Here is a 26,398-nt window from a genome sequence, read left to right as displayed (position 1 = left end):
TTATTGTATGGCTACCAGTTTCGGTGCTTTGTGCGCCATCTTCAGGCCTTAGCTGATGCTGAAGGGGTTATGATGTTGTCTCTCCAACTATCGACTCAATGATAGCTGATGACTAGAAAGAGAACATCATGGTTGCAGATTGCATAAACCAGTTATAGATGCTGGCACTGATGCATCATGTATACGGGTGGTGTTAACCTCTTCAGCATCAGCTAAGGCCTGAAGCTGGTGCACTGAAGCACCGAAACTGGTAGCCATACAATAAATGACATCATAAGAACTGCTGTAGGTGTTTCATGTACTTACATAAGTAAATGGCCGATATATTCCAGACCTCCAATCACGAGGATGGACAGACAGAAACTTGATTTTCTGTAGATTGATGCAAATCGAGGTTTTCAGAGAGTCTTAAAACCAGAACTCACAGCATTTTGAGAGCCAGTGAATGAGGCAGACATTTATTTGAAAACTTTGATCTTAAATATAAACAGCACAATGTATTCTCTGCAAAAGAGTAAGTTCCCCTCTCATTTGAAAATGATGGGCTAATAATTCATTAGTAAGCAAGTGTACAGTCAGGAAACTGCTGAACTGGGAAAGAATTGTACAGTGGAGCCTCGACATGCATGGAAACAGTTGTGGTCAACAACTTTCTCCAGTTGTAAGGTGGAGATGACATATTGGGGAAGCAGTAACTGTGGGACCAGTAAAGCTGGCCACAAATCCACATCACACAGTAGCTGAGGAATGTAATACATTCACTAAGTGAGGAAGCTTATTGATGGTGATTGTAAGCAAAGATTAATAGCATATAGTATTTTGTTGTCTTCACCAGTCATAGAAGTACTTCTTCATCCCATGTCTTCCAATGATAGGTGGTGTTGAATTCAATCTGTGTAAGACAACAAAGAACAAAGTCAGTTTATTAGTGTACAATTTATTATATAAGGTACCATACATATGAATCATGAATGGAAACAATTTTAAAATGTTCTGCAGAATTTTTGGAGCCACATATTTTTTAGCTGCTCTGAAACAGTTTTTGTATTGCTCAGTAGTCAGCGGTTGATTGCAGCATTATCTGCCATGGTCACGGCCACGTAATCAAACATATGTGGCGTAATTGGTTGCCAGTCTGCTCTTGGAACGACATCCAACTATCTGGTTTCTTCAGGTCTCAACATATTCAGCAGGGCATGTGGGGAGTAATGCCTCTTCATAGCACCTGACAATGTTCTCAAAGTGCCATGTGATTTGTCCAGTACTTTCATGCAACTAGTTGCAAAGGCTATATTTTCTCATTGAAGCCCAAATTGAGTGTTCATTCACCGAACAGTTTCTGGTCCATAAATCTATCGGCACCTTGTGATGCAGTGTGATGGTAATGGAAGCAGTAAAACATGCAAATATTGTCTGTCAGTCCATTATGGCCAGGGGACATCGGCTGGTATGTATTTCTCGATTCAAAAAACTTTACCAACAGCCGTATATTTTGGGTTATTTTATTTTATGTATCAAATGCTATCAGTTTCGGCAATTCAATATTGCCATCTTCAGGCCCCACACACTTTTTTTCGTATTAACCAGCTTATTGTGTGGTGCCATAAAACTGGAACCATAAATCCAAGCAGTTATGCAACTGATTCATATGAAAGGGTGACACTGACTGAATCAGTTGCATAACGGTTCAGATTTATGGTTAGTTTTGTGACATCATACGATAAGCTTGTTAATACAAGAAAAGCATATGGGGCCTGAAGATGACAGTATTTAATTGCTGGAACTGGTAACATTTGATATATAAAATAAAATAACCCAAAATATACGACTGTTGGTAAAGTTTTTTGAATCAAGAAATGCAAATATTGTGGCTCAATTAATTTGTGGAGTTACATATATTAACTCTTTTGCTCATGATTATTGTTCAAAACAATTAAAATTGAAAAAGATAAAATGATCATACAGTATACATTTCTGGTATGCTTTTTGTGTGCTTGTCAGTCTGTAAGCTGTATTCCATACTTATAAAGAAATTTCCTCTTATTGTGGCATTGGCTGCCACTTCAATAACTGAAATATTTTTGTTGAATATAATTTGCAGTTAATTTTACCCTCTAGCATAGTTGTGAAAAAGAGTTGTTATAAAATTTCTGTGTAGATCCTACTGATGGCCTTTAATATTGAAAGGAGAGAAAATATAATTTTTATGAATTTGGAGCTATTGTTTTGACACAGCTGTACTTAGTAAATTCTTATTCATGATTTCCATGTTTCAGGGTACAACACGATTCAGCTAATGGCAGTGATGGAACACACATACTATGCAAGCTTTGGCTATCTAGTTACTAACTTCTATGCTGCTTCAAGGTATTCTAGAGCTTATCATTCAGGTTGAATACCATAATGTGTAGTGATGCTTTCCTGCAATTTCTCCGCATATTGTGTGTATACTATTGCCTTATTCTGTGTATATAGGCACTGACTGCCAGTAGGGGATATTTTCACTTGCTTAACTTTTAGATTTCATAAATAAATCTTTAAATATTCTCTACCTTTCCATTTCAACAATAAAATAGTTGAGACAGAACAAAGAATGTCATGTTGTTCAGGTATCACTCGTATTTTGTTTTACTGTTGAAGTAAATACCGAACTTGTGACTATCTGTTTCTTGTTATCAATACGGTATTCACTAATGTCACCATAAAATTTGGTGAATCTGTAACATAGATGAGAGGAAATCTATAAGGGTTGGATATGGTTGAAAAATATGGTATTTCAACCACCATTGGAGGATGATGATGATACAATTGTGACCTGTAGAACATAGACATTCCGACACTTGGCATCTTTGAGAATCTGCTCTGCATAATCTCAACAACCTGTTGTTGAAAAACGCTTTAACATTGACATCTAACAGCAGATATATTTTTCATGAAACCATCAGTCAGTGCATGTAGAAACAGAGGCTCAGGTGTGATGACTATTATGTCATATTAGCCATTCGTTTCTGTCACAACCCCCTGCAGTGTTCAGCAGACCAGTACGGAGGACTAGTTTCATCCACTGTTAATCATAATCAGTGTATCCCTGCAAGACACACATGCGACTACATTTTGGACAGTGTTGCTCTCAATACACTTCATAAACTGACAGTTTTTGGTCTTCTTTGTCCATTAACCACAATAACAAAATCTGCTCTAGTTGAAAATCAAAGAGAGTCTACATTTTTGCCCACCTATAATGGGACAAATGCAGAGATGTGTAATGCAAAATCGAGGATCACTTTCCAGCCTCTATATATACCTGCATGCCTCTAATTTTATCCTTGCAGTCATTATGCAAGATACAAGTTTGGAGGTGATCATATACAATGTCTGAGAAAAAGGTGAAGAATCCAGATGACATGCTCAGTGTCTATGTAACATCATACATGTACATGCCATCAGCAGGTATTTAAATAATTAAAGTTGCAATTGTCTGTCACAGGTAGAACAGCCACCAGAGTGCATTAGTGTTGTTCATGTTTAGTGTTGGTACCAGGCCTGGTAGGATATTAAGGGGGAGTAGACTGTGTCAGGTGTTGAGTGATCACTGTAAGGACATGGAGATGCCGCATGCTCGTGTGAGACAACATTATCAGTAATCGATGAAGTTCAAAAGGGTCCTCACTGTGGATATCGATTTGGCCGGCTGGTCAATTCATGCAATATCCAGATCTGTAATACATTAGGATGTGCCAGTAACCTGATCTTGGACTAGATGGGAATGTGAGAGCGTGTATACTCATCGTCAAGATTCTGGTCAACCACATCTGACCTTGACAAGGGAGGATAGCCGTATTTAGCACTGAGGATACCAAACCCCTTCAAATCTGTGCCTGCCATCCAAGAACAAGTAATGGTCTCGTCACAGCATTGTGTGTCGCGCTACGTCATTGGTCAGTTGGTCAGAAACTAGTGGCATCTGGTCTAAGGCACGCATAGGCTGCCATTAACACAACAACACAAACAGCTTCATTTGGAGTAGTGCCTTGACTGGGAAACATGGATTGTGTCCCAGTGCCAGAACCATGCTGCAGTGCCTTTAGGAGCATTATAGTGAACTCGCATTGATGTCTCTGCATCAAAAATCACCTGATGTAAATCCTATGGAATCCATCTGGCTCGCAGTCGGGTGTCATCAGCACATATCCAGATCAACAGCCTGTTATTCACGCAAATTTCATGATCTGTGCAAAGATATCTAATGCCATGTACCCCCACAAACTGACCAATGATTTGTCAGGTCCCTTAAATGAAACAACAAGTTTACTGTTACCAGTCACCTTTTAATTATCACCATGACATGTTTCAAAGGTTTAAACCTCCATCATCAGGTGGATTTACATTTGTTAATATGACTCTGTGTGTGTGTGTGTGTGTGTGTGTGTGTGTGTGTGTGTGTGTGTGTGTACGATTTTTTGGAGGAACTTATGGCACTGTCTCCAGTGGTCACAGGTTCCTTTCACTGTTGTAACACATCACATGTATACTGTCATATTTTGTTTACAGAAATGACAATATACATGTGATGTGTTAAGACAGTGAAAGGAACCTGTGACCACTGGAGACAGTGCCATTTGTGGAGATAATTAAACAGTGACTGGTAACAGTAAACTTATTTCATTTAATGTTAATAACAGTCATGGTAATACCTAACCTAAAATGTTTGCATTAAAAATGTCAGATCCCTGATACGCAGATCAGTGATTATTTTGTCTCACCAGTATATATCATCAACAATATCAGTCCTATACACTTGCCGGAGACCACTGGACACTACTTTCACTACTTATACTCTCTCTCAGATGAGAATGACACATTGTGTTCTGTTTTGCTACTAAGCCTTTAATCCAGACGTACAAACTGATCGAAGAATTCATAGTATAACAGAACTCAATAGGCCATTCTTAATTGGGATACAGCATATGAAGCGAAAGTAATGTCTAGTGATCTCAAGAAAGTGCAATGGGTGTGATAAAATACGCTATGTGATTTGTTTACTAGGTGACTGATGAACTCTATTGACGTTACTGCAATCAAATGGGCCGATATTGCATAATTTACACATCAAGCACTTACTGTCAGAGCAACAACCAGTGCAAGGTCTGATGACAGTACAGTCATGTGATACAGCGTTATTCCGTTCCCCATGGCGACAGGAAGGCTCTGTCACTAACGGGCAGCAATCTCTAATTCAATTGCTCGTGTACACATCTAGCAATAAATTCGGCAGGCACTGAGATCTTCTCTTTCCCTTCAAGTGTTGCAATTTTTCAGTTTGGCACTCATTTCTTTTTTCTTATTAGGACATTTGTAGCAGACAGATTGAGGTAGCATTTTCTGATTGATTGGTATAAGTATTACTTAGCTGTCAGTTGCCGATTGAAGCAATAATTTTGCATAATTTTGTCCTTCAGTGCTTGTTTTGGCTCATTAGTCTCCGCAGCTGCCTTTTCTCAGTTTGTTTTATTATTTTCATCCAGTTCTTCTTGTCTTTCACCCCAACTGTTGGATTCTATTCAAGTTGTATTACATTATATGGGAGAGTGTTTTCACAGTATGCAGACAGAAACAGATTGTTACATGCGAGTTTTATTTGATGTAAATATTTCATTCATTCAGGGTCTGTGTTACCATCATCATCAGCAGCAGCCGTTTGATGTCCACCACTGGATAAAGGTGTCCTTCAGGCTTCTCCATGCATTGCAGTTTTCAGGTACACATCAGTACTGTTCCTTCAGGTTTCCTAACATTATTATACCACCTTTCATTAGGTTATCTTCTCAGTCCCTTGGGATCCAGCAGAGTACTTACGTGGTCCACCTACCACTCATTCACCTGTTTTAAATGTCCTACTCACTCCCATTTCATGTACATTACATGCATCATCATGTCCTCCATTCCAATTTAGTAATTCCCATCCTGTGTCTTCCCAGTCATTTCTGAACAACCTAAGTTTTTGCATTAGAAGTCCATGTGTCGATGCCATAAGTCAAAACAAGCAATACATACTGACTGCAAACTTCCCATTGCTAGATATTATTTATAACATTTGAATTATGGCACTATTATGGAAAGGATAGATTGCTACTCACCATGTAGTGGAGATGTGGAGTCGCAGATAGGCACAACAAAGAGACTCCCACAAACAGCACTACACCATCCACCACCTGTATTCAGCTCTCCCTCTTCCTTACTCCCACCACCTAGACTGCTTCTCCAACCATGCACAGTTGCTTGCATTTGGACCTTGGCAGTCAGAGACAATGGTCGTATGTGTGAACTGCGTTTGTGTGTGTGTGTGTGTGTGTGTGTGTGTGTGTGTTGAATTTATAAACCAGCGTCAATCTATTTCAACACAGAATAGTTGATCGGTAAAGATTTATCATTCATCTGCAGGTGATTTACTTTAAGGACAGTGGGTTGCAGATTAAATTCTCATGTGTTTTTACACATCTCACCAATGTGAGAAAATTGTTAATTGGAGTGAAAGATTCTTATGATCAAATCTCTTTATAAAATCAATGGCATGTGGTAGACCTAAATCTATATTATAAACTACTGGTACTGTGTAACTTATTTTCTATCCAGGAGGCCAACAGTAACGAGGGATGTTTTTCATTGATCAGGAGGGCATGTACTGAAATTCTCTTTCCCTTCAGAATATCACTATATATAGACACGCATTGTGTTGCTCTGTAAACATGACATTAAACAGTTCCTTTCCTTTGTATTATATAAATGCAAGGTCACTGCACCTGAAGTAACATTAAGAAGAAATGTGGTATATGAGGCTTTGTCATGGGTTACAAATATTCTAATATTATATTTTCTTTTCTTAGCCGTTTTGGTACACCAGAAGAACTGAAAGAACTTGTAGATGCAGCTCATGCCAATGGGCTGTATGTTGTTATAGATTTGGTTCATTCACATGCTTCCAAAAATGTTCTTGATGGCTTGAATCAATTTGATGGAACCAACAGCTGTTATTTTCATGATGGTCCAAGGGGTGACCACAGTAGCTGGGGCAGTAGACTCTTCAATTATACAGAGTAAGTTGTTGCTTCACATAAATAGTTGCTTTTGTGGTATGTTTCAAATATAATATGAATAGTGAGATCATATTCCCTGAAATAACTTCATTATTTTTTTCTAGGTATGAAGTTCTAAGGTTTCTGTTGTCAAATTTGAGATGGTGGAAAGAAGAATATAAGTTTGATGGATTTAGGTAAGAATGCTTTGGGTATATTTTATTAATTTGTTGAACAGTTTTTTAGCAGCATATGACTGGGGGGAAAAGTTTGATTCATAGGTGTGAACTCGGAGCTTGTTTATATCTCTTGGGGAAACTTTTTTTTTTTTTTTTTTTTTTTATAAATGTAATCTTTCAAACACATTTGTTCAACTGCTTTATTTTACTAGCTGTTCTATTCTCTAAAAATTCACATGTTTGATCTGAATTACACATTTTTTGAAAAGGCAAATATTTATAATTTGGCATATATATTTTAGATTTGATGGTGTTACATCGATGCTCTACCATTCACATGGGGCTAATAAAGGATTTTCTGGAAGCTATGATGATTACTTTAATCTTGACGCTGACACAGAAAGTGTTATGTACTTAATGATGGCAAATCACATTCTACATGATCTGTATCCAGAAATCACAACTATTGCTGAAGTGAGTGTGGATTTTTTAATATTATGTGGGAAAGATTATTTTAAATGGTTTTTCATGTAATTTGAGTTTCAAGACTATAAAACATTTCAGGTGATTTGCACTCTGTATTTGGTAAGTGAATCTGTGATGAAATGCGCAGCTCTTCTTATGTAGTCATTCCATTTTAGATAGTTCTGTTCACAAAATCTTAGATATTTTATGATTGTAACTGTTCCCAGTGATTGCCAGTTGTGTAATACAACGATGATTGGTGTTTCTGATTGCTTATACACAATATGTTACATTTATTTATGTGGTGAGTTTACTGTCAGTCCCTGCACCAAGAATCAATCATCTGCAGGTCATCTTGATTTTTTTTTCTGACAGTGCAAGTTTCCTACATACAATAGCATCAAATGTGAACAACCTCACAGAGCTTCCAACGTTATCCACCTGATCATATATGTAGTGAACAGTAATGTCCTATAACATTCCCCTGGGGGTTACCTCTTTTAATCTGTTAAAAGAAATTATTAGTGAGCTACAAATTTAATTATGGTGGAGGACTGAAATTCAGTAGAAGAAAAGAAAAGGATGAAAAAATAATAAGATAACATGGACTGGAGGATAGGAAGAAAGGGGTAACACCTGATAGAATTTTGCAGAGAGTACAATTTAATGATTGCTAACACTTGGTTTGGAAATCAGGAAAGAAAGTTGTGTGCATGAAACAAGATCTGGAGAAACTGGAAGGTATGATATAAATTATATGATAATAAGACAGCAATTTTGAAACCAGATTTTAAACTGAAAAACGTTACCACAACCAGATATGCGCTCTTAGTTCAATTTCTTAGCTATGAATTGCTGATTAAAATGGAAGAAATAGCAGAAAGTTGGGAAATGAAGAAGGTGGGATCTGGATAAATTAAAAGAACCAGAGGTTATTGAGAATTTTGAAGGGCCCATCATAGGCAATGATTGATTGAACGGGGGGGGAGGAACGCAAGAGAAGAGAGAATGACATAGGCAGCAGAGCACCAAATAGAATTAAAGACATGGCCCAGTTTAAATCCTTAAATAATGCATGAGAGATGGAATTTAACTGACTAAAACAGACTGTATAAAAATGAAGCAGGCAAAAGGGACTACAGATGTTTAATAAATGATTATATTAACAGGAAGTGCAAAATGGCAGAATGGGAGTGGCTGGATGAGAAATACAGGACTGTAAAAGTATGCATGAGTAGAGGAAAAGTAGATACAGCCTATAGAAAAATTAAGACATTTGGGAACAAGAGAAGCGCCTGCTTCAATATTAAGAGCTCAGATGACAAGCCCATACCAAGCAAAGAAAGGAAGGCTGAAAGGTGTAAGGAATATATAGAGGGTCTTTACAAGGAAAACAAACTTGAAGACAGTATTAGAAAAAGAGAAGATGGAGTAGATGAAATGAGAGAAAATACTGTCAGAAGATTTTAACTAAGCACTGAAAGACTTAAGTAAAGAAAGAAAAAATGTCCCTGGAGTAGACGACATTCCCTCAGAATTATTCAGATCCTTGGGAAGCCAGTCATGACAAAACTATTCCACCAGATATGCAAGATAAGTTATGCCATTTTTCTTCAGTGAAGCTTCTCTGAAGGTATATTTCTTGTGTGTTGTCTTTTATGGAAGTGAAACATACATGATAAGCAGTGCAGGCAAGAAGAAAATACAATCATTTGAAATGTGGTACTATAGAAGCACACTGAAGATTAGATGGGTATCAAATAATTAATTTGGAGATACTGAATCAAAGTGGGGATAAGAGAAATTTATAGCACAGCTTGTCTAAAACAAGTGTTTGGTTGATAGGTAACGTATTGAGCATCAAGGAACAGTCAATTTGGTAGTGGAAGAAAGTGGGGGAGGGGTAAAAGTTGTAGAGGGAGACAAAGGCTTGAGTACAATAGGAAGAGCCAAATGGCTGTAGTTTGGCAGAGATGAAGAGACTTCCACAGAATAGACTAGCATGGAGAGCTGCAATTAATCAGTCTTCAGAATGAAGACCACAACCACCATCACCACCTATAAATGGCAGTCAGAATGATCCTGTGAGATACTTTAATTGCATGGAGATTGTAAATTTATATCAAAGTTCCAGCCTCCCTGTGTTTGTAGACTCCCTTGCAGATTTCATTGTTAATAATATGGAGTTTGTGGAAAGGAACTGTGTTGTTCACTTGGTGGACACTTAAGAAAGATGATTTTTGCATATGGATAACAGTTCTTTAACCACTGTACAGAAGAGTGTGCACTATTTTCCATATTCCAATTTTAATAGGATTTCTCCAGGGCACAGAAACCTGAGTGATAAACTGCAGGTTTTCAAATCTAACTTGAAAGACTATATTGTGCCCGAAACATTTTATTCTGTATGGAAGGTCGTTTGGCTGTAATGTGTTATCTGTGTATACTATTGCTAGTCTTTCAGTGTCTTCTTTTTGTTTCATCTCCAACCCATTGTCATGCTCGTTAGTGTATCACCAGGTGTCAAACCACTGTTTAGCTTTCAATGTTAAATTGACAACTGCTGAATTGTCGGTGAGAGCGGTTAAGTGCAAAATACTCTCTCTCTCTCTCTCTCTCTCTCTCTCTGAGCATCATACAAAATTACTTTTTGTGGTGCTTGCTTCATCATAATTTGGTATGTGTCTCCAATATGCAGTACCTCTGAACTCCACCTTTGGAGGACTATCTTTGTAACATGAGCTTGGTTTGTTTCTGACCCAGCCTCAATTTATACTTACCTCTATCTGCTTCTACAGTATGCCTACTTCCCTGTTCTTTCCATATATCAATATTATCTGGTTACCCTGTTTTTTTTGTTTATGGATCTGCTCCTAGTTTTTCTTTCTTTACCCCAATTTATCAACAGTTCTCTCTGGTTTTCAAATCAAGTCTTTGGGTGGCATCTGAATTCTGCTTTCGCTCTCATGCTCATCTCCTTTTGTATAAGATACTGGGTAAGTATCTGCCTAATCTTGGATATCTTATTTTCTCCAACTTTTTCTCTCACTATATGGAGAGTCTCCTGATTCTAAAACTTAATTTTTGTGGTGTACATGCATGTCAGTGTCCTGCCACCTTGAAGGTGGGGAAAAATCTATTTTTGTTTGATTTTAGTTTTAAAATTGAACACAGTGTACTGTGTGTGTAGCCAGTGTGCTGTATGGTTATTGCTCATAACTTTTATGTGCAGGAACATCAAAATAATTTTTTACTGTGTAAGTGAACAATGTGCAGTGTTTTGGAACTCCCTGGCAGATTAAAATTATGTGCCAGACCGAGACTTGGACTGGAACTTTGCCTTTTGCAAATAGGAGAGAAGCACCAGCAGGAGTGAAGTAATGCCAGATCGTGTTGTATGCCTGGATAGCTCAGTTTTACAAGTCAGTGTTCTGGGTTTGACCCCTAGTCCGGTGAACTGTTTTAGTCTGCAGGAACTAACACTTTGTAACAACATTCAGCAGTCCTTGAAAAGAAGAGTGCAGTGATACCATACCTGTCATTATTTGGGGGGATTATTTTTTGCGGTGATAGCAAAGTATTGACCTTCAAGCAAAGTTTGAAGTTACCATTGTCATCATCATTGCATTGTAAACTAATCGTCATATAACAAAGCTGAAACTCTGTTGTACCTGCAGACATCAGCTCACATTTGGTATGTCACAGGAATTTTTGCAAAATATTTCAGTGGGAGCATAAATGAGCATATCACTGTATTGTTCTTTTCAAAAGCTGTTGCTGTTGAGAATTTCATCATTCCAATTGGAAAAGCCACAGTTGCTTAAATAGCTTGGTGATAATCACTTGTTGAAACATTTGACTCTTTGTCTTCTATCATTTATGTAATGAGTCTCCTCATTATCTGGGACATGCAAAGTTGTTTAGTTTCTCAAGTCTCATTATACAACAACTGTTATGCTCTGCTCACTCGTCTAATATAGGGTTCAGAATCTGCTTCTCGGATCGCTAGACAACAAGTCAAGCAATTCGTATTAATGACTTTTTATTGCAGTAAGAGAAATGACAATACTTAACTTTTGAGACTTTACAACGGTGATTTCGCAAGCAATGGGCGACTGCAAATAATCAGTATATACAATTCCAATACAAGTCACTGCTGTAGACCTCATAAATGGCTAGACTTAAACTCGGGCCACGGTCAAGGGTGTGGCACTTATATTCTCTTTGCCTAGATGCCGCTGCTGTCTGTGTCATCCTAGAGAGGGATCCGCCAGCATAATATTGGCTGACGCCATCTCGCAGCCCTCTCTGCTTTAACGTTCTTGGCCGACATGCTGGCACCTGATGTTACGCTGGAACAACTATTGATACAGTTCCTTTATGATCAATTAGTATATGAACAATTGTGTTGTCATTTAAAAAGAACATACTCTTTAGTGTTGTCAATACATTATTTGTGATTTCTGCAACATTAATCACAAAGTATGTGAGTTTTTAATGAAGCCAAACATGTCCCACAGTCTGCATCATAATTTTTGCATACATTATCTTTAATTAAAACTCTCTTGTCATTGTTCAGGATGTTTCTGGCATGCCAGCAAGTTGCCGGCCAGTGAGTGAAGGTGGTCTAGGATTTGACTACCGTTTGGCAATGGCAATACCCGATATGTGGATAAAACTTTTGAAGGAAATAAAGGATGAGGACTGGAATATGGGTAAAATTGTCTACACCCTAACCAACAGAAGATGGATGGAAAAAGCTGTAGCATATGCCGAATCTCATGACCAGGTAACATAAGTTTTCTTGTGTTCTTTATCCTGTATTCAAAATATTACTGTTGTTTCTTGTTTCTGAAGAATAAGTAATGGTTTTGTATAATCTTGCTAAACATTCACTCAACTTGCTTGTTAAATGAGGTTTTTTAGTGAAGCTATCAAAACGAAAGGTTCCTTCTCTGTGTGTTTCTTTTCAAAAGGTCAACATACTTGTTTTAGTCCTACTTTATTTTGGGCATAAAATATTTCAGCATTATTTTTGCTCCCAAATTATTTTGAATCTAACAGAACTTTCAATACCATATGTTGTATCATAAAATTAATTTTAAGCAATTACTGAGGAGTTAAATTTCGGCTGTTACACTTCGATTAAAATAGCTTTGTGATTTACATTCTAATGAGTCGAGTGATTTCAGGTTTTGTAGGTGCAAAGAGATAAAAGAAGCAGATGACTATTTACTAAGCTATTAATCTCGCACAACTCTACCTGCTCTTCTACCCCCCCCCCCCCCCTCACACACACACACACACACACACACACACACACACACACACGCATGCGAAACTACACTCCATTATTTATTTTGCATTCATGATTGTGAATGTAATAGGTCTATTTGCTGTGAATTGGTTATTCACTGAGTATAAATCTCATGTAGAAAAATAGGTCTGATATCCACAAATTAACACCTCAAAAGTTTGTTTCCAATACCTACTTTGTGTTTTGCTTATTGATGATTTTGCAGGTTTCCACTCCAACTTTTCTACTTCTGATTTTCTGTTCAGAATGCTGTTTGAGCACTTTAAAACATGATAAAGTGTATACCTCCTCCTGTGACAACTAATTCAATGCATTCATCATTTTGTGCAAAGAATCTATTTCACCGACCTGTTATCATTTACCATTGGACTACAAAGTAGAAATGAAAAATAGTTGCTCTGAACTCTGTTCATTTGTTTCTCGGCTATAAACCTATACTATATTTTTGTTAAAGCTGTACATATGTACACACATTTCTTCTCCACATTCTTATTCCTCATACACAATTAATATGTCCCCCTTAATTTTCTTACCTCATCACTCCATAATTGGGGTTACCTTTACTCATTGATACATGTATAACTAGTTTTTGACTATCAGTTTACTTCCTTATCACTTGTGTACTACCTTCTCTCTTAGTTTCTTCAACATGGCCAGGGCCATGTCACATTTGGGTTAGCTGCTGTAGTTGAGGTTTTGATGATGATGAACAAAAAGTGTCAAAAGTAATTATTTGGTTCAAGGAATATATCAGTTGGTTTAAGGAACATATAAACTGTCAGAGTTAAGTAACACAATTTTGAAGTGAGTGATTCTATTACTTTGAAAAAATAATGTGTGAATGCACAAGTAGTGAAATTTGTTGTGAAGTCATAAAGATGTCTGTTGTCACTGTTGATGAAAGGCCTAACACTCTACCAACTGAGCTATCAGACGAGCTCTCAGTTTGGTCCCATACAACAGCAATCACAATAATCGTCATCATCATCACCACTACTGATTAAAGTTCTTGGGCCTACGTGGGGAATACCATTCATAAATAGACAAACCTTACCTAGTCACTCCAGAGTGAGTGACCCTAGTACTGACAGTGGAACTTTGGATAAAAAAATGTATGATATTGATGTGTGCATAAGACTGAAGAATCATAATTGATAGTTGCATAAATTTCTTCAGTACGGGCCGTTCTTGTTTTTACTTTCACTGCTTTGTTTTTTGACTGATGTGTAGGTGGTTTACAAGGTGAGCACTAACTGGTGAAACACACCACTACAACAGTACACAAGAGTAGAGACAAGTAATCAGTTTGTGATTGCCTTTAAAGTAATCCAGTTTAATACAGGTATCAACATTCTGATGTCAACTACAATGCTGCCGTCAGTTTTATTATTGAATAACATGAGAAGTATCCCAAGTTGGCATAATTTATACATACATAGAATACATTAGAAGTAGTAAAAAGATAAATGAGAAAGGCTATTATCCAATGAGGTCCTAGTCATTAAAAAAAACTAAAGAATCAGAACTTGTGTACATTTCTCTAAAGCACCAAAAGTTAGTTAATCAGAACTCATAAAGACTTTCTTAAAATAATTGAAGATGTGAAGCACTGTAGACTACTTATCAAAATTGACAACACATCATGTTAACCTAGACCTCATGAGGTAATATTGCTTTGTATATGAATACATTTTTTTGGTCTCCTTTTTCGATTAAGATGACATATCTGATATCAATTTTGTAAATGATGCGTATGTATAAACAGCTGACTTGGGACTTTTACTGGTCAGAACAGTTCATTAGTTTTCAGTGCTGTATGACATCACAGTAAGTAGAGAGAGAGAAGGATGTGTAATGATAGGCTTCTGGAAGCCACATACAGATTTCTAGAAGCTAGAGTGCCTTTTCAGCCCATTCTGATTTCACTACTTCGACAGTACATTGCTACTGTTGTAGCAAACAAGTAGAGCATAATTTCCACACACTTGTTGGTCAAGTACCCCACTGTGGAATTCCTACCAAGAGCTGAAACTGCGAAATAGCACTGTCCAGGTAATCTCAATAGTTTCCTTGCCTACTGTTGTTGACAATTTGGGAGGACAATCGCTGAAAATAATTAGTAATGCTTAGACCTGCTTACATTCTACTGTGATGATTTGCTTCCCTTTAAAAAACTGGTCTCTCATATAAGCAGCTTGAATATTATTTCAAGCAGAGTTGTGGAGTGGCTGTTGTCTATTACTTGCAGACCTGATCATTTTGCCTAATTGAAACCAAGGATACCGTTTTGGACAGGGCAAGTGGGTGAACTTCGTAATTCTGATTTTATGTATTGTGAAACTGTAGTGCATGTGGCCTCCAGTGCCAGTATAATGTTGCATGTAAGACTTCAGCAGAGGAAACCTAATAAGCCATATGCTCAGCAAGAGATTAAAAAAATGTCAACACTGAAAGATAGACACTCACCTACAAGAGGGGCAGTTCTCTACAGTTTTGGAGCACTGCTTGCTAAAGGAGTCTCCCTCCCTCCCTCCCTCCCTCCCCTCCACTCAACAGTTCCCCAGCACCTGTTGTGATGTAGTTTGCTTGCATCTTCCCTAATTCCAAATGAAAAGGCTTGATGCATATAATGTGTCTCACTTGAATTTGGATAAATGTGCATGGAATAGCACTGAAGAATACTCCATGATGGACAAACACGTATGAAACACCACTGAAGAGCACTCGGCCTATTGAAGTATGTTATCCAGCTTCATACTCGGAAAAAAAAAAGAAAAAAAAACCTGTCATGATTGGAATATTATCGTCATGAGCAGTCATGGCTGCTAGGAAGTGCAAATAGTCCTAATGGGGTCCACTGCCTCATTAAAATAATATAGCCTCATGTATTCATCTTAATAGTGTTGTACATTGGCTATAAGGAATGTTTGAGAGGACTTCTTTGTGAATGCTGTGTCATGGCCAGTTCATTTATCTAAGGTGCCACTTATTGAAAATAATGTTTGTTTTCTGTGGTTAGCAACTTGACTTCCAGTGCTGCTCTAGTTATCTATACAGCTGATCTTGAGATCCTGATAGATCATAAAAACTAATTCCACAGGATGATGTTAAGGTCCTATTTGATTCAGTGCTACAACATACACAGAGATGACAAAAGTCATGGCATACCTCCTAATATCATGTCAGATCTCATTTTGCTCAGCGTAGTGCAGCAACTTGACATGGCATGGACTCAGCAAGTCGTTGGAAGTCCCCCTGCAGAAATATTGAGCCATGCTGCCTCTGTAACCATCCATAATTGTGAAAGTGTTGCCACTGCATGTTTTTGTGCACAAACTGACTTCTCAATTATGTCACATAAATGTTCAATGAGATTCGTGCCCGGGAATCTGGGTGGCCTAATCATATGTTCAATTTGTCCAGAATGTTCTTCAAACAAATCACAAAGAATTCTGGCCCAGTGATATGGCGCATTATCCATAAAAATTCCATAATTGTTTTGGAACAGATGGTCTCCAGTTAGCCGAACATAATCATTTCCAGTCAATAATCAGTTAAGTTGAATGAGAGGACCCAGTCCATTTCATGTAAACAGAGCCCACACCATTATGGTGCCAGCACCAGCTTGCACAGTGCCTTGTTGATGACTTGATTCCATAGCTTTTTGGGGTCTGCGCCAAACTCGAACCCTGCTATCAGCTCTTACCAGCTGAAATTGGAACCAGGCCACAGTTTTTTCAGTCACCTAGGGTCCAACCAATATGGTCACGAGCCCAGGAGAGGCGTTACAGGCGATGTCATGCTGTTAGCAAGACACTTGCATTAGTCGTCTGCTACCATAGCCCATTAACGCCAAGTTCTGCTGCACTTTCCTAATGGATATGTTAATCATATGTTCCACATTGAGTTCTGTGGTTATTGAGTGTCTGTTAGCACTGACAACTCTACACAAACATCACTGCTCTTGGTCTTTAAGTGAAGGCCTTCAGCCACTGTGTTGTCCTTTATGAGAGGTGATGTATGAAATTTGGTGTTCTCATCACACTCTTGACATTGCAGATCTCAGGATATGAAATTGCCTAACAATTTCCAACATGTAATGTCCTGTGTGGCTAGCTCCAAATATCATTCCACATTTAAAGTCTGTTAATTCCCATCATCTGGCCATAATCATGCCAAAAACCTTTTCACATGGAATCATTTGAGTACAAATGACAGCTCTGGTAACGCACTGCCCTTTTACACTTTGTGTACGTGATATTGCTGCTGTCTGTACATGTGTATATCGCTGTTCCATAACTTGTCACCTTGGTGAATGAGGGCTCTCATCACTGTACACTGGAGTCCATAGAGTGCTGATTTTGGGTACATGAATTTTACCTGTCTCTGATTTTTGTCATGCTTCTGCAATGTTTGCATACAGAAGTGAATAAGGTGGCTATTAAGTAGAGGTTGACTGGTTATTAGAGTGGTCTCACTGTATTGATGATACAGTGAACAGAATCAAGGAGAAGACAGCTGGTGATGGGCTGGTAGCATCAGATAAAAACTAATGATGAGAGCAGAGTGCAGTGGGTTGCTGACTCATCCATGGATTAAGTTGAAAAGAAAACAAGGTGCTATTACTTTTCTATTAAGGCAGGAAACCTGTGATTAAGAGAAAATGGTCTTGGCACAGGGGGCTGTTCCTAAGTGTGTGGTGTCAAAGTCCATTTTTCATAGCCCATCACTATTAAATAATATAACTTGCCACTCTAAATTCAAGAATGTTCTGGAAAATTCAGAAACGGTTTGTATTCGTGCTCAGTAACACCCTGTATTGATCTGATAATCGAGTATTTCTAAATTAATGTGTACTTCACTACTAATAAACTTTTTACTACCTCCTGATATTTATGGTTAACTAATGACTGTGCTATGCACTGATGCTTTCAACAGTACCTGAAGATACCAATATTTTGTACAGAATATTCTGTCGTCGGTTTATCTTACATATTAACATATGTTTATACACCAATGTGTAACTCTGCATAAAATTGTTTCTCCTTTTCAGGCCCTTGTAGGTGATAAAACACTTGCATTTTGGCTAATGGACAAAGAAATGTATACACACATGTCAGTACTTTCGGAGCCCACACCTGTCATTGACAGAGGACTAGCCTTGCACAAAATGATCAGGCTAATAACACATGGACTTGGTGGAGAAGCTTATTTGAATTTTATTGGTTTGTTGTTACCATTTTAACTGCTATAGTGCCATTCTTATTGAAGCCCTTAAATAATCATTAGTGGTTTGTTTGTGTTAATTTATTTGTTTACACTTTCAAGGTAACGAGTTCGGACACCCTGAATGGTTGGACTTCCCTCGTGCTGGGAATAATGACTCTTACCATTATGCACGCCGGCAGTGGCATCTCGTTGATGATGAGCTTCTTAAGTACAAATTCCTGAACAATTTTGATGTAGCAATGAATGCAGCTGAAGAAAGGTTTGGGTGGCTTCACAAAGATTATGTGAGTTTATTTACGTGTTTGTCTCAGGCTCTTATTTGCTAAGCACACTCTGTATGCAGCCTTATAACATAGTGCACACAAATATTTTCTCATAAAGTGTTTCATATTGTTACAGTTTTGAAAACCTAATATTATGTGCATGTCAACATGTGACTGCTGTCTTTATATAATTATAGATAACTCATTCGTTTTTTTCATAAAGTATCCCTTTCTGTTTCCTTTTCAGTATTTAAAATCATGTTACAAGTAGATTATTTAATGATAGCAATAATTTTAGACCACAGTGTACATGGATCTTTTGGTTACTAATCATGAAAAACTGATCTTCAAACAGTCAAAGGTTTTTTTTAATTTATTTATTTCTGGTAATTGGTTTTAATTAAGCCCTCTTCAGACCAAAATGTTATGAGGTGGCAGCATTGGTGAAGTAGTACTTGGTATTAAGCAGTCAGCTGTGCAAAATGTAAAGATGCTGTATGTGCTGCTTTCTCTTCACATTTTGGCCTGATGAACATGAGTTAATCAAAACTTGTCATGAGAAATAAGTTACTTGACATGTTTTGAAATTAGCGTTTAATGATAAGATATAAAAATTTAATCGGTAGAGGTAAGAAATTGGTGTAACTCATAGTTGGAGGGTGATAAGTGACAAACAAATCATTAAAGAGCTCGGACACTGATGTAAGAAGATACTAGCGGTATAAGCTAAGCTATAATGCACATACTGAGGATTGTGTTCCAAAGCATATTTTGATTGAAGGTAGTTATTGCCCCTGTAGTTGTGTTAATTTTTTTAAAAAGTTGTGTAATTGTGTTGGAGCAGCATGCTGAATTATTTCATTGCATTTTCCCACTGATGGCCCAGGTCAGAGTGCTATTGGATAATGAGATTTCCCCCAAACGCTTCTAGTGTGAAGGTGGGCACTTGTGTAGGGGGAAAAAAATTTGGTTTTGTGTCCTGTTGATGAAGAGATTGTTAGAGATGGAACACAGGCTCAGATTTGGCAAGAATATTGTAGGCAGTTAGACTTACCCTTCTCAGAGGAACTATCCCAATAGTCACTTCAGTGGTTTAGCCAAACAACAGTAAACTAGATCTGAATTGCCATATGGAGATGTGAATGCCACTTTCCCCAAATGAGTTCAATGTCTTGATGACTACACCACTGCCCTCATTCAGTTTCTTTTTTTACGATGACCTTATTAGTTTTGCATTGTACCTCATGTGTCTGAAGTAGACTCTGGAAATAATGGTACTGAATAATAGTCATTCATCATGGGAAAACAATCTAGTGTACATGCATTGCATGAAGTTTTATATAACACCATGGTGATCAGGAAATCACAATGTACCAACTGATCTAATGCTTGGTGTGTGTGTGTGTGTGTGTGTGTGTGTGTGTGTGTGTGTGTGTGTGTGTGTGTGTGTGTCCTTCCCCTCATGCAAAAAATAATAATAATAATAATAATAATGATAATAATGTTCAGTATTAATACATGAATCTATAGGAAACCGAAAGAAATGAAAATGAAATAGAGATTTCAGTGCACAAACTGATAACTAAATGCAGATGAACAATCACTGAACTGGATTTGTTATTACATAATTTTCCAGATTAGTGTGGAAAAATCAAATTTGTTTTATAATCTAATAGTTAACATGAAAAGCATTAGGGTCTGTGTAACTAGATGCTGCATAATAAGTGTACACAATACCTTTAATCCGTGTAAGGGCTGAACTGTTTTGTACTGCAGCTACTGCTCTTACCATAGCTCTTTCTAACAGTATTAGCAAAACTTTCACGTACTTATCGACAGAACTGAATTACGTTATTTATTAACACTTTTTCATCTGAGCGTACTCTCCGATAACATATATTTCCCTGATAACTACACATTTCAGCGGACGCCAAGAATACGCATGTTGTAATATACTACAGTATCAGTATGACTTGACTGTACAGCGCCAAGTGGCCTGGGTCATTCGGGTATTGTTTAGTATTATTGGCCGCCTTCGGTCACGTCTGCATGTAAACGAGGTTTAGTTCCACGTTTCGCCATCAACAATTGTAAAATAAACAGGTAATACATAGTTTGTTAATCCAATGAATGTGCTCCAAGTTATAATGAAAATCACATTATAATCTTAAATTTTTAAAACTAATATGAATAAATAAACAGACTCACCATTCAGCAAAGTTTGTGTCTGGCTTTGACGGCAGAAAACTCTTTGATCATACCTTCACAGTTCAGAAGGTTATCAATTAGGAGGTTGGCTTCGATGTGAAGAATGGACAAGGCGTTCAATCTCTCCTCGGACAACATAGAATTTAGGTACGATTTCAGTCTTTTTAAGAGCCAAAAACGAGCATTCTGCTTAAAAAATTTGTAAGTGCCATACATGGAAATATTCTAAGAGCGATGTCAATATTTCGAAACACAGACTGTAACCTCTTTTTGTAAAAATTTACTCACTTCAACTGGTATATCACTAATCCCAGAAGATTTCAAAAGTTCCACAAACCGTACACATTCACTAGGGAAGGAAGGCTCTAAATCTGTGCCATATGTCTCTTGGAGTTTTGCTGCATGTTCAGCAGTATCCCCGGGTGAACTGTTCTTCAGGTTACTGAAAACTGTGAAGGAGTCCAACAGTGTCCTATAGCTTTCCTTCCTCCTCACTAATTTGGGGTACAAGTTGTCGAGTACTGGGAGAAATGTTTCGACTTTAAATTTTTCCCTTCCAGTCAGAAAAACTTCTTCAGAGTCCACTACTTCATCATTATGAAGTTTGCGTTTTCATGATCTTCTATAGGTGGATTCATAGTCTATATCAGTCACAATCTCCATGGATTTATTTTCATTATAGTCGAACATGCCACGAATAGATGCAATAAATCCTACAAGTGATTCATATACTTCATGCACTATTTTAGTATCAATATTTACACTTTGCAATTTCAGATTCACACTATTAAATCTCTGGAGAATGTTCTTCCAAACTGTCGTCATGAATACTGTTCCTAGTCAGCTGAGTTGATTCAATAAAGCTGAAGCCTCATTTCGCACAAGTGGTTTTTCAAACATGTTATTGGTAGTATGTGTGAGGTCATTGATAATGCCCTCCCACTTTTCATATAGACATACACATGCTTCCTCTCTTGCTGACCAATGTGTTTTTGATAAACTTTTTACTGTTTTGCTTCCTGGTTTCATGAAAGAAAGTAGTTTATCCCAGCGCTGTGTAGAAGCAGAGAAAAAATTATAGAGGTTTTGCACTACATTGAAAAATGAACATGCTTTCCAACAACAGCCCTAGTGCCGACTAAATTCAGCGAATGTGTTCCACAAGGCACATAATGCGCTTTCGGGTTTCGTTCTGTAATGCGTGCCTGTAAACCAGTGTAGGTTCTTGACATATTGCTTGTGTTGTCATATGACTGGCCTCTACAGTCAGTAATATCAATGGAATTTATAGGCAAGACTTTTATTATGGCCTCAGCCATATTTTCGGACTTGTGTCCCAGGTTTGGTAAAAACAGAAGGAAACGTTCAACAGGTTCACCATTCTCATTCTCAATAGAAAGATAATTGATCAATTTGTGAAATGTCCACAGTATAATCTACTATTATAGAGAAATATTTGGCCTGTTTTATTTCACTTATGATAATTCTTTTTATTCGTTCAGAAAGAAGCTCTATTATTTCATCACAGATTGTTGAAGAAAGATAACTCATACGTCCCTGCCTTGGCTTTCCATATCGTTCAATGTGCTGTGCGAGAGAAGGATCAAACTCGGCTATAAGTTCAAGAGACGTCATAAGTTGACCATTATGTAATGAATGGAATCTTTCAACGTGTCCACATAGGTAAAGTCCACGACTTGTTAGCTTCTTCGCTACTGCAAACATCCTTTTCAACATACTGCTCCAGTACATTTTTTCTGTCTCAACACGACTTGAAATGGTTATTTATTGTTCGTAGTGACTTTTTTCCTTGTTAAGAGTGATAATTCAGAATTTTTATGTTCTAGTGAATTCTTATGATGAGATAAAATATTAGAAATACTTTTCCAATCTGCAATACCATTAGTAGCAATCATGGCCTTACCTCCAAACAATTTACATGGTGCACAAAAAACAGCACCAGTGTTGCAGGAGTGTACTAGAAAATCGTGCAAAGTTTATTCACCATTTAAAAGTTTACGGTAAGATACATTTTTGTTCAAATATCTGGTTTTATCACCTATTGATCTTTTTTAATTAGAAAAATCACTGTTAAAATTTTGATTAATGCCACGTTGTAAGAGAACGTTGATTGTTGATTCATTGACACACCATTCTGCAGGATCATTACTAATGAGGGTTTTTTTTTTTTTTTTTTTTTTTTTTTTTTTTTTTTTTTTTTTTTTTTTTTAAATGTCTGACTCGACACTTAGTTTTTCATGAAACTCTAAATCGGGAACAGTTTGCTTTTCTTCATTTTTAACTTTTGTTTCGTCTGTATTAACTTCTCTTACGATAGATGCAGTGCCAGAAATATCATCTGTACCACTTGAACTCGAAGTTGAACCAGCAACATTTTTTGCGAAAAATTTATCTACTGTGCCAAACGTATTTAGGACATTGGCTTCTCGTTCTCACCTTTCCTTCAATAATTTCCGAAATGCTGCCTCACTTAATTTTGCTTGTTTGCTTTTCTCACTGTTATTCATGTTAAGGCACTTACAAAATTCTCAACCAACAGTCAAAACAAAAGAAAAAAATTGTTAAAAGGAAGGAAAAAAAGTCCTAGTTGTACTACATCGCATATGAGCACAAAACTTTTTACTTTAAACACGGCACATAAGCACAAAGATTCTTCCTTTAAACATGGAGCAACTCGGATTACTCGACATAACTGTGCTGTGAAAGAACAATAATGCAGAATAATTTAATTTCATTGTTGCCCGTTTCTCTGTTGTCAGTGAACAGTGAAAGCATACCTATTGGCTGGAATTCATCTCGTAAAGAAAACGGGACAGTCCCTGTTTCAGCTTCTGTTTCCCACATTGCCGGAATGTTTGCAGTTTCTTGCAGTGAGGTGTGCTGGATTGACTCTTATCCCACTTATTCTTATAACATTTTAGCGGTTTCTGTGGGCGGAGAAGACGGACTACAAAGTTGATGTGGTGTGTCGTCATTTGTGTGAACACTGCTGTTGTGTCTACACGCAGATGCACCTTTTGTGCCAATATAAAATTAAAGTAACCTTCCCTCGAAGAAAAAAAGCTTCGTTAAGAAGTTTAATATGAAATTTGCAAAGCCACGTACTGTTCAATGACACAGAGTAGGAACCGTGATATCGTGCAGGCTGCAGCACAATAAATGGGACAAACAAAAGTTGGTTTCTTCTTCTTTTTTGCCAAAAAAAAGTAATTAAATAAATAAATAAATAATTTTTTAAACTGTTGTGAAGTTATTTCACACATTATTAGAAATTCTGGTTATGTTCTTTTCGTGTATACATGTTTAAAAATGTAAAACGTTCCCAGTGTCAACATGTTTTGTTAAACGGGTGTCATTAAATCAAAGATCAGATATCGAAGACCACAGAGCTTTCACATTAATTACAGTAATGGAGATTTGATTTGATTTATTTCGTGTTCCATAGGTCCAACTGTGTTGGATACACAAGGACGTGGAACGAGCCAGTTTTTTACAAATACAATCTGATAATCTTATAGCATATACAGAAATTTGAGTACATAATTATATAAAAATTTATACAGTAAATTCTTTGGGCAGCAATACAGAAAAAGAAAATACATATTTTCTTCGAATCATTAAAACACTACAGAAAACAGATACGGAGCACACACAAATACAGAGCTCAGGTTAAATAAAATTCATAGAGGCATTATGTCAACTTGTATTATATAATATTAAAATATTACAATTTATTTAGTTAAAAATTCATCTAGACTGTAAAAAGCTTTTTCTAGCAGAAATATTTTTAGAGCTTTCTTAAACTCACTGTTGTTATGAATCTTTGTCTTTATTTCGGGAGGAAGAGCATTGAAGAGTTTTGCTCCAGTGTAGTGGACACCCTTTTGTGCCAAGCTCAAATTTCTGAGTTCACTGTGTATGTCATTCTTCCTCCGTGTGTTATGCTCATGATAATTACTGTTTGGTTGAAATATATCTATATTTTTACAAACAAAACACATGAGAGAAAAAATATATTGGCATGTAGTTGTGTATATTTTAAGATTACGAAAACTATTTCTACAAGAGTCTCTTGGGCGCAATCCACATATAATTCTTAAAGCTCGCTTCTGTGCAATGAACACTTTCCTTGCTAATGGCTGGTTGCCCCAAAAAATAATTCCGTACTCAATGAGACAATGAAAATAGCCATAATATGCCACTTTTGCAGTGTTAGGTTCAACACATGTAGTGACAACCCGTAAAGCATAGGCAGCAGAGCTAAGCCTCTTACAGAGATCAATAATATGTGAAGACCAGTTCATTTTCTTGTCAATGTGCACTCCAAGAAATTTTGTTGTTTCCGTTCTAACTATTGGTTGATTACCACATGTCACACTTATCTCTCTCTCTTTTTCTGTTTTTGTACAAAATTGAATAAAGCTGGTCTTACTGGAATTTAATGAGAGACCATTCACCTTGAACCAATTAACCATATTTGAGAGTATGTGATTAATGAGTTCCTCAAGATTGTTGTCTGTTCTACTGCTCATAAAAATTGTGGTATCATCAGCAAATAATGTAAATTTACACGGCAGGCTTGTACATGATGGTAGATCATTTATAAAAATCAGGAATAATAGTGGCCCAAGAATTGAGCCCTGGGGCACTCCGCATGTAATGGAACTCCATTCAGAATCTGAGGAAGTGTCACATACTCCACCCGAGCTATTCAACACAACTTTTTGTTTTCTGTCTTGGAGGGACGACTGTAGCCAATTGCCTGCAACACCACTTATTCCTACTAATTTTGCTTTTTGCAAGAGAATCTGGTGATCAACACAGTCAAATGCTTTGGATAAATCACAGAAGACACCAAGTGCTAGCATTTTTTCATTAAGAGTTTCTAGGACTTCATTTGCTAGTGCGTAGACTGCGTCTTCTGTTGAACGGCCCTTTTGAAAGCCAAACTGGCTCTTGCTGAGAACTCCGTTCTTCATGAGGTGATCAGTAATTCTTACATGTATTAGCTTTTCTAGAATTTTGGAGAAAGCTGTCAGCAAAGAGATAGGTCGATAGTTAGTTCAGCTTTATCACCCTTTTTGTACAGGGGCTTCACAATGGCGTACTTAAGTCTACTGGGAACAACACCTTTCTGAAGGGAAGCATTAAAAATATGACAGAGAATGTCCCTTATCCACACACAAGAATATTTCAATAAATTACTAGATATATTATCAACTCCAGCAGAATTCGTACTTTTTAGAAACATGATGATTTTTTTAATTTCTTCTACAGTGACAGGATTAAGGTGCATTTCTGAAATTGTGTTTGAATATACGGTTTGACAAAGAGTTACAGCTTCATCAACATCGGGCTTGCAACCAATCTGTTGAGTTACTGATAGGAAGTGTTTATTAAAAATCTCAGCCACCGTTTTGGGGTTATCTACTAGGATACCTTCATATCTGATATTATTTATATCTTCTTTACCTGTTGTATCTCTTCCTGTTTCTTTTTTTACAATGCTCCAAATTGCTTTTATTTTATTATTAGAATCATCTATTTTCTTCTCATAATAAAGGGCTTTTGATTTCTGTATTAGTTTCTTCAAAATTTTACAGTATATTCTATAGTGTTCCCATTTTTCTACATCTTTACAGA

General features: G+C 37.1%; 1 protein-coding gene across 1 annotated transcript in view; it reads left to right on the top strand.

The window, feature by feature from the left end:
• LOC124555166 (1,4-alpha-glucan-branching enzyme) overlaps positions 1-26,398 on the top strand; it is a 96,317-nt gene that overhangs the window by 43,041 nt on the left and 26,878 nt on the right. The window contains exons 6-12 of the mRNA XM_047128989.1: positions 2,277-2,367; positions 6,885-7,094; positions 7,199-7,270; positions 7,555-7,726; positions 12,297-12,506; positions 18,088-18,259; positions 18,363-18,547. Of these exons, the coding sequence (XP_046984945.1) occupies positions 2,277-2,367; positions 6,885-7,094; positions 7,199-7,270; positions 7,555-7,726; positions 12,297-12,506; positions 18,088-18,259; positions 18,363-18,547 (1,112 nt within the window). The remainder of the gene's footprint in view (positions 1-2,276; positions 2,368-6,884; positions 7,095-7,198; positions 7,271-7,554; positions 7,727-12,296; positions 12,507-18,087; positions 18,260-18,362; positions 18,548-26,398) is intronic.

This window comes from Schistocerca americana, chromosome X, assembly GCF_021461395.2.
Source record: "Schistocerca americana isolate TAMUIC-IGC-003095 chromosome X, iqSchAmer2.1, whole genome shotgun sequence".
NCBI classification, from domain to species: domain Eukaryota; kingdom Metazoa; phylum Arthropoda; class Insecta; order Orthoptera; family Acrididae; genus Schistocerca; species Schistocerca americana.
Note: the sequence above shows the minus strand (reverse complement) of the source record. Positions and strands in the feature narration are given on the sequence as shown.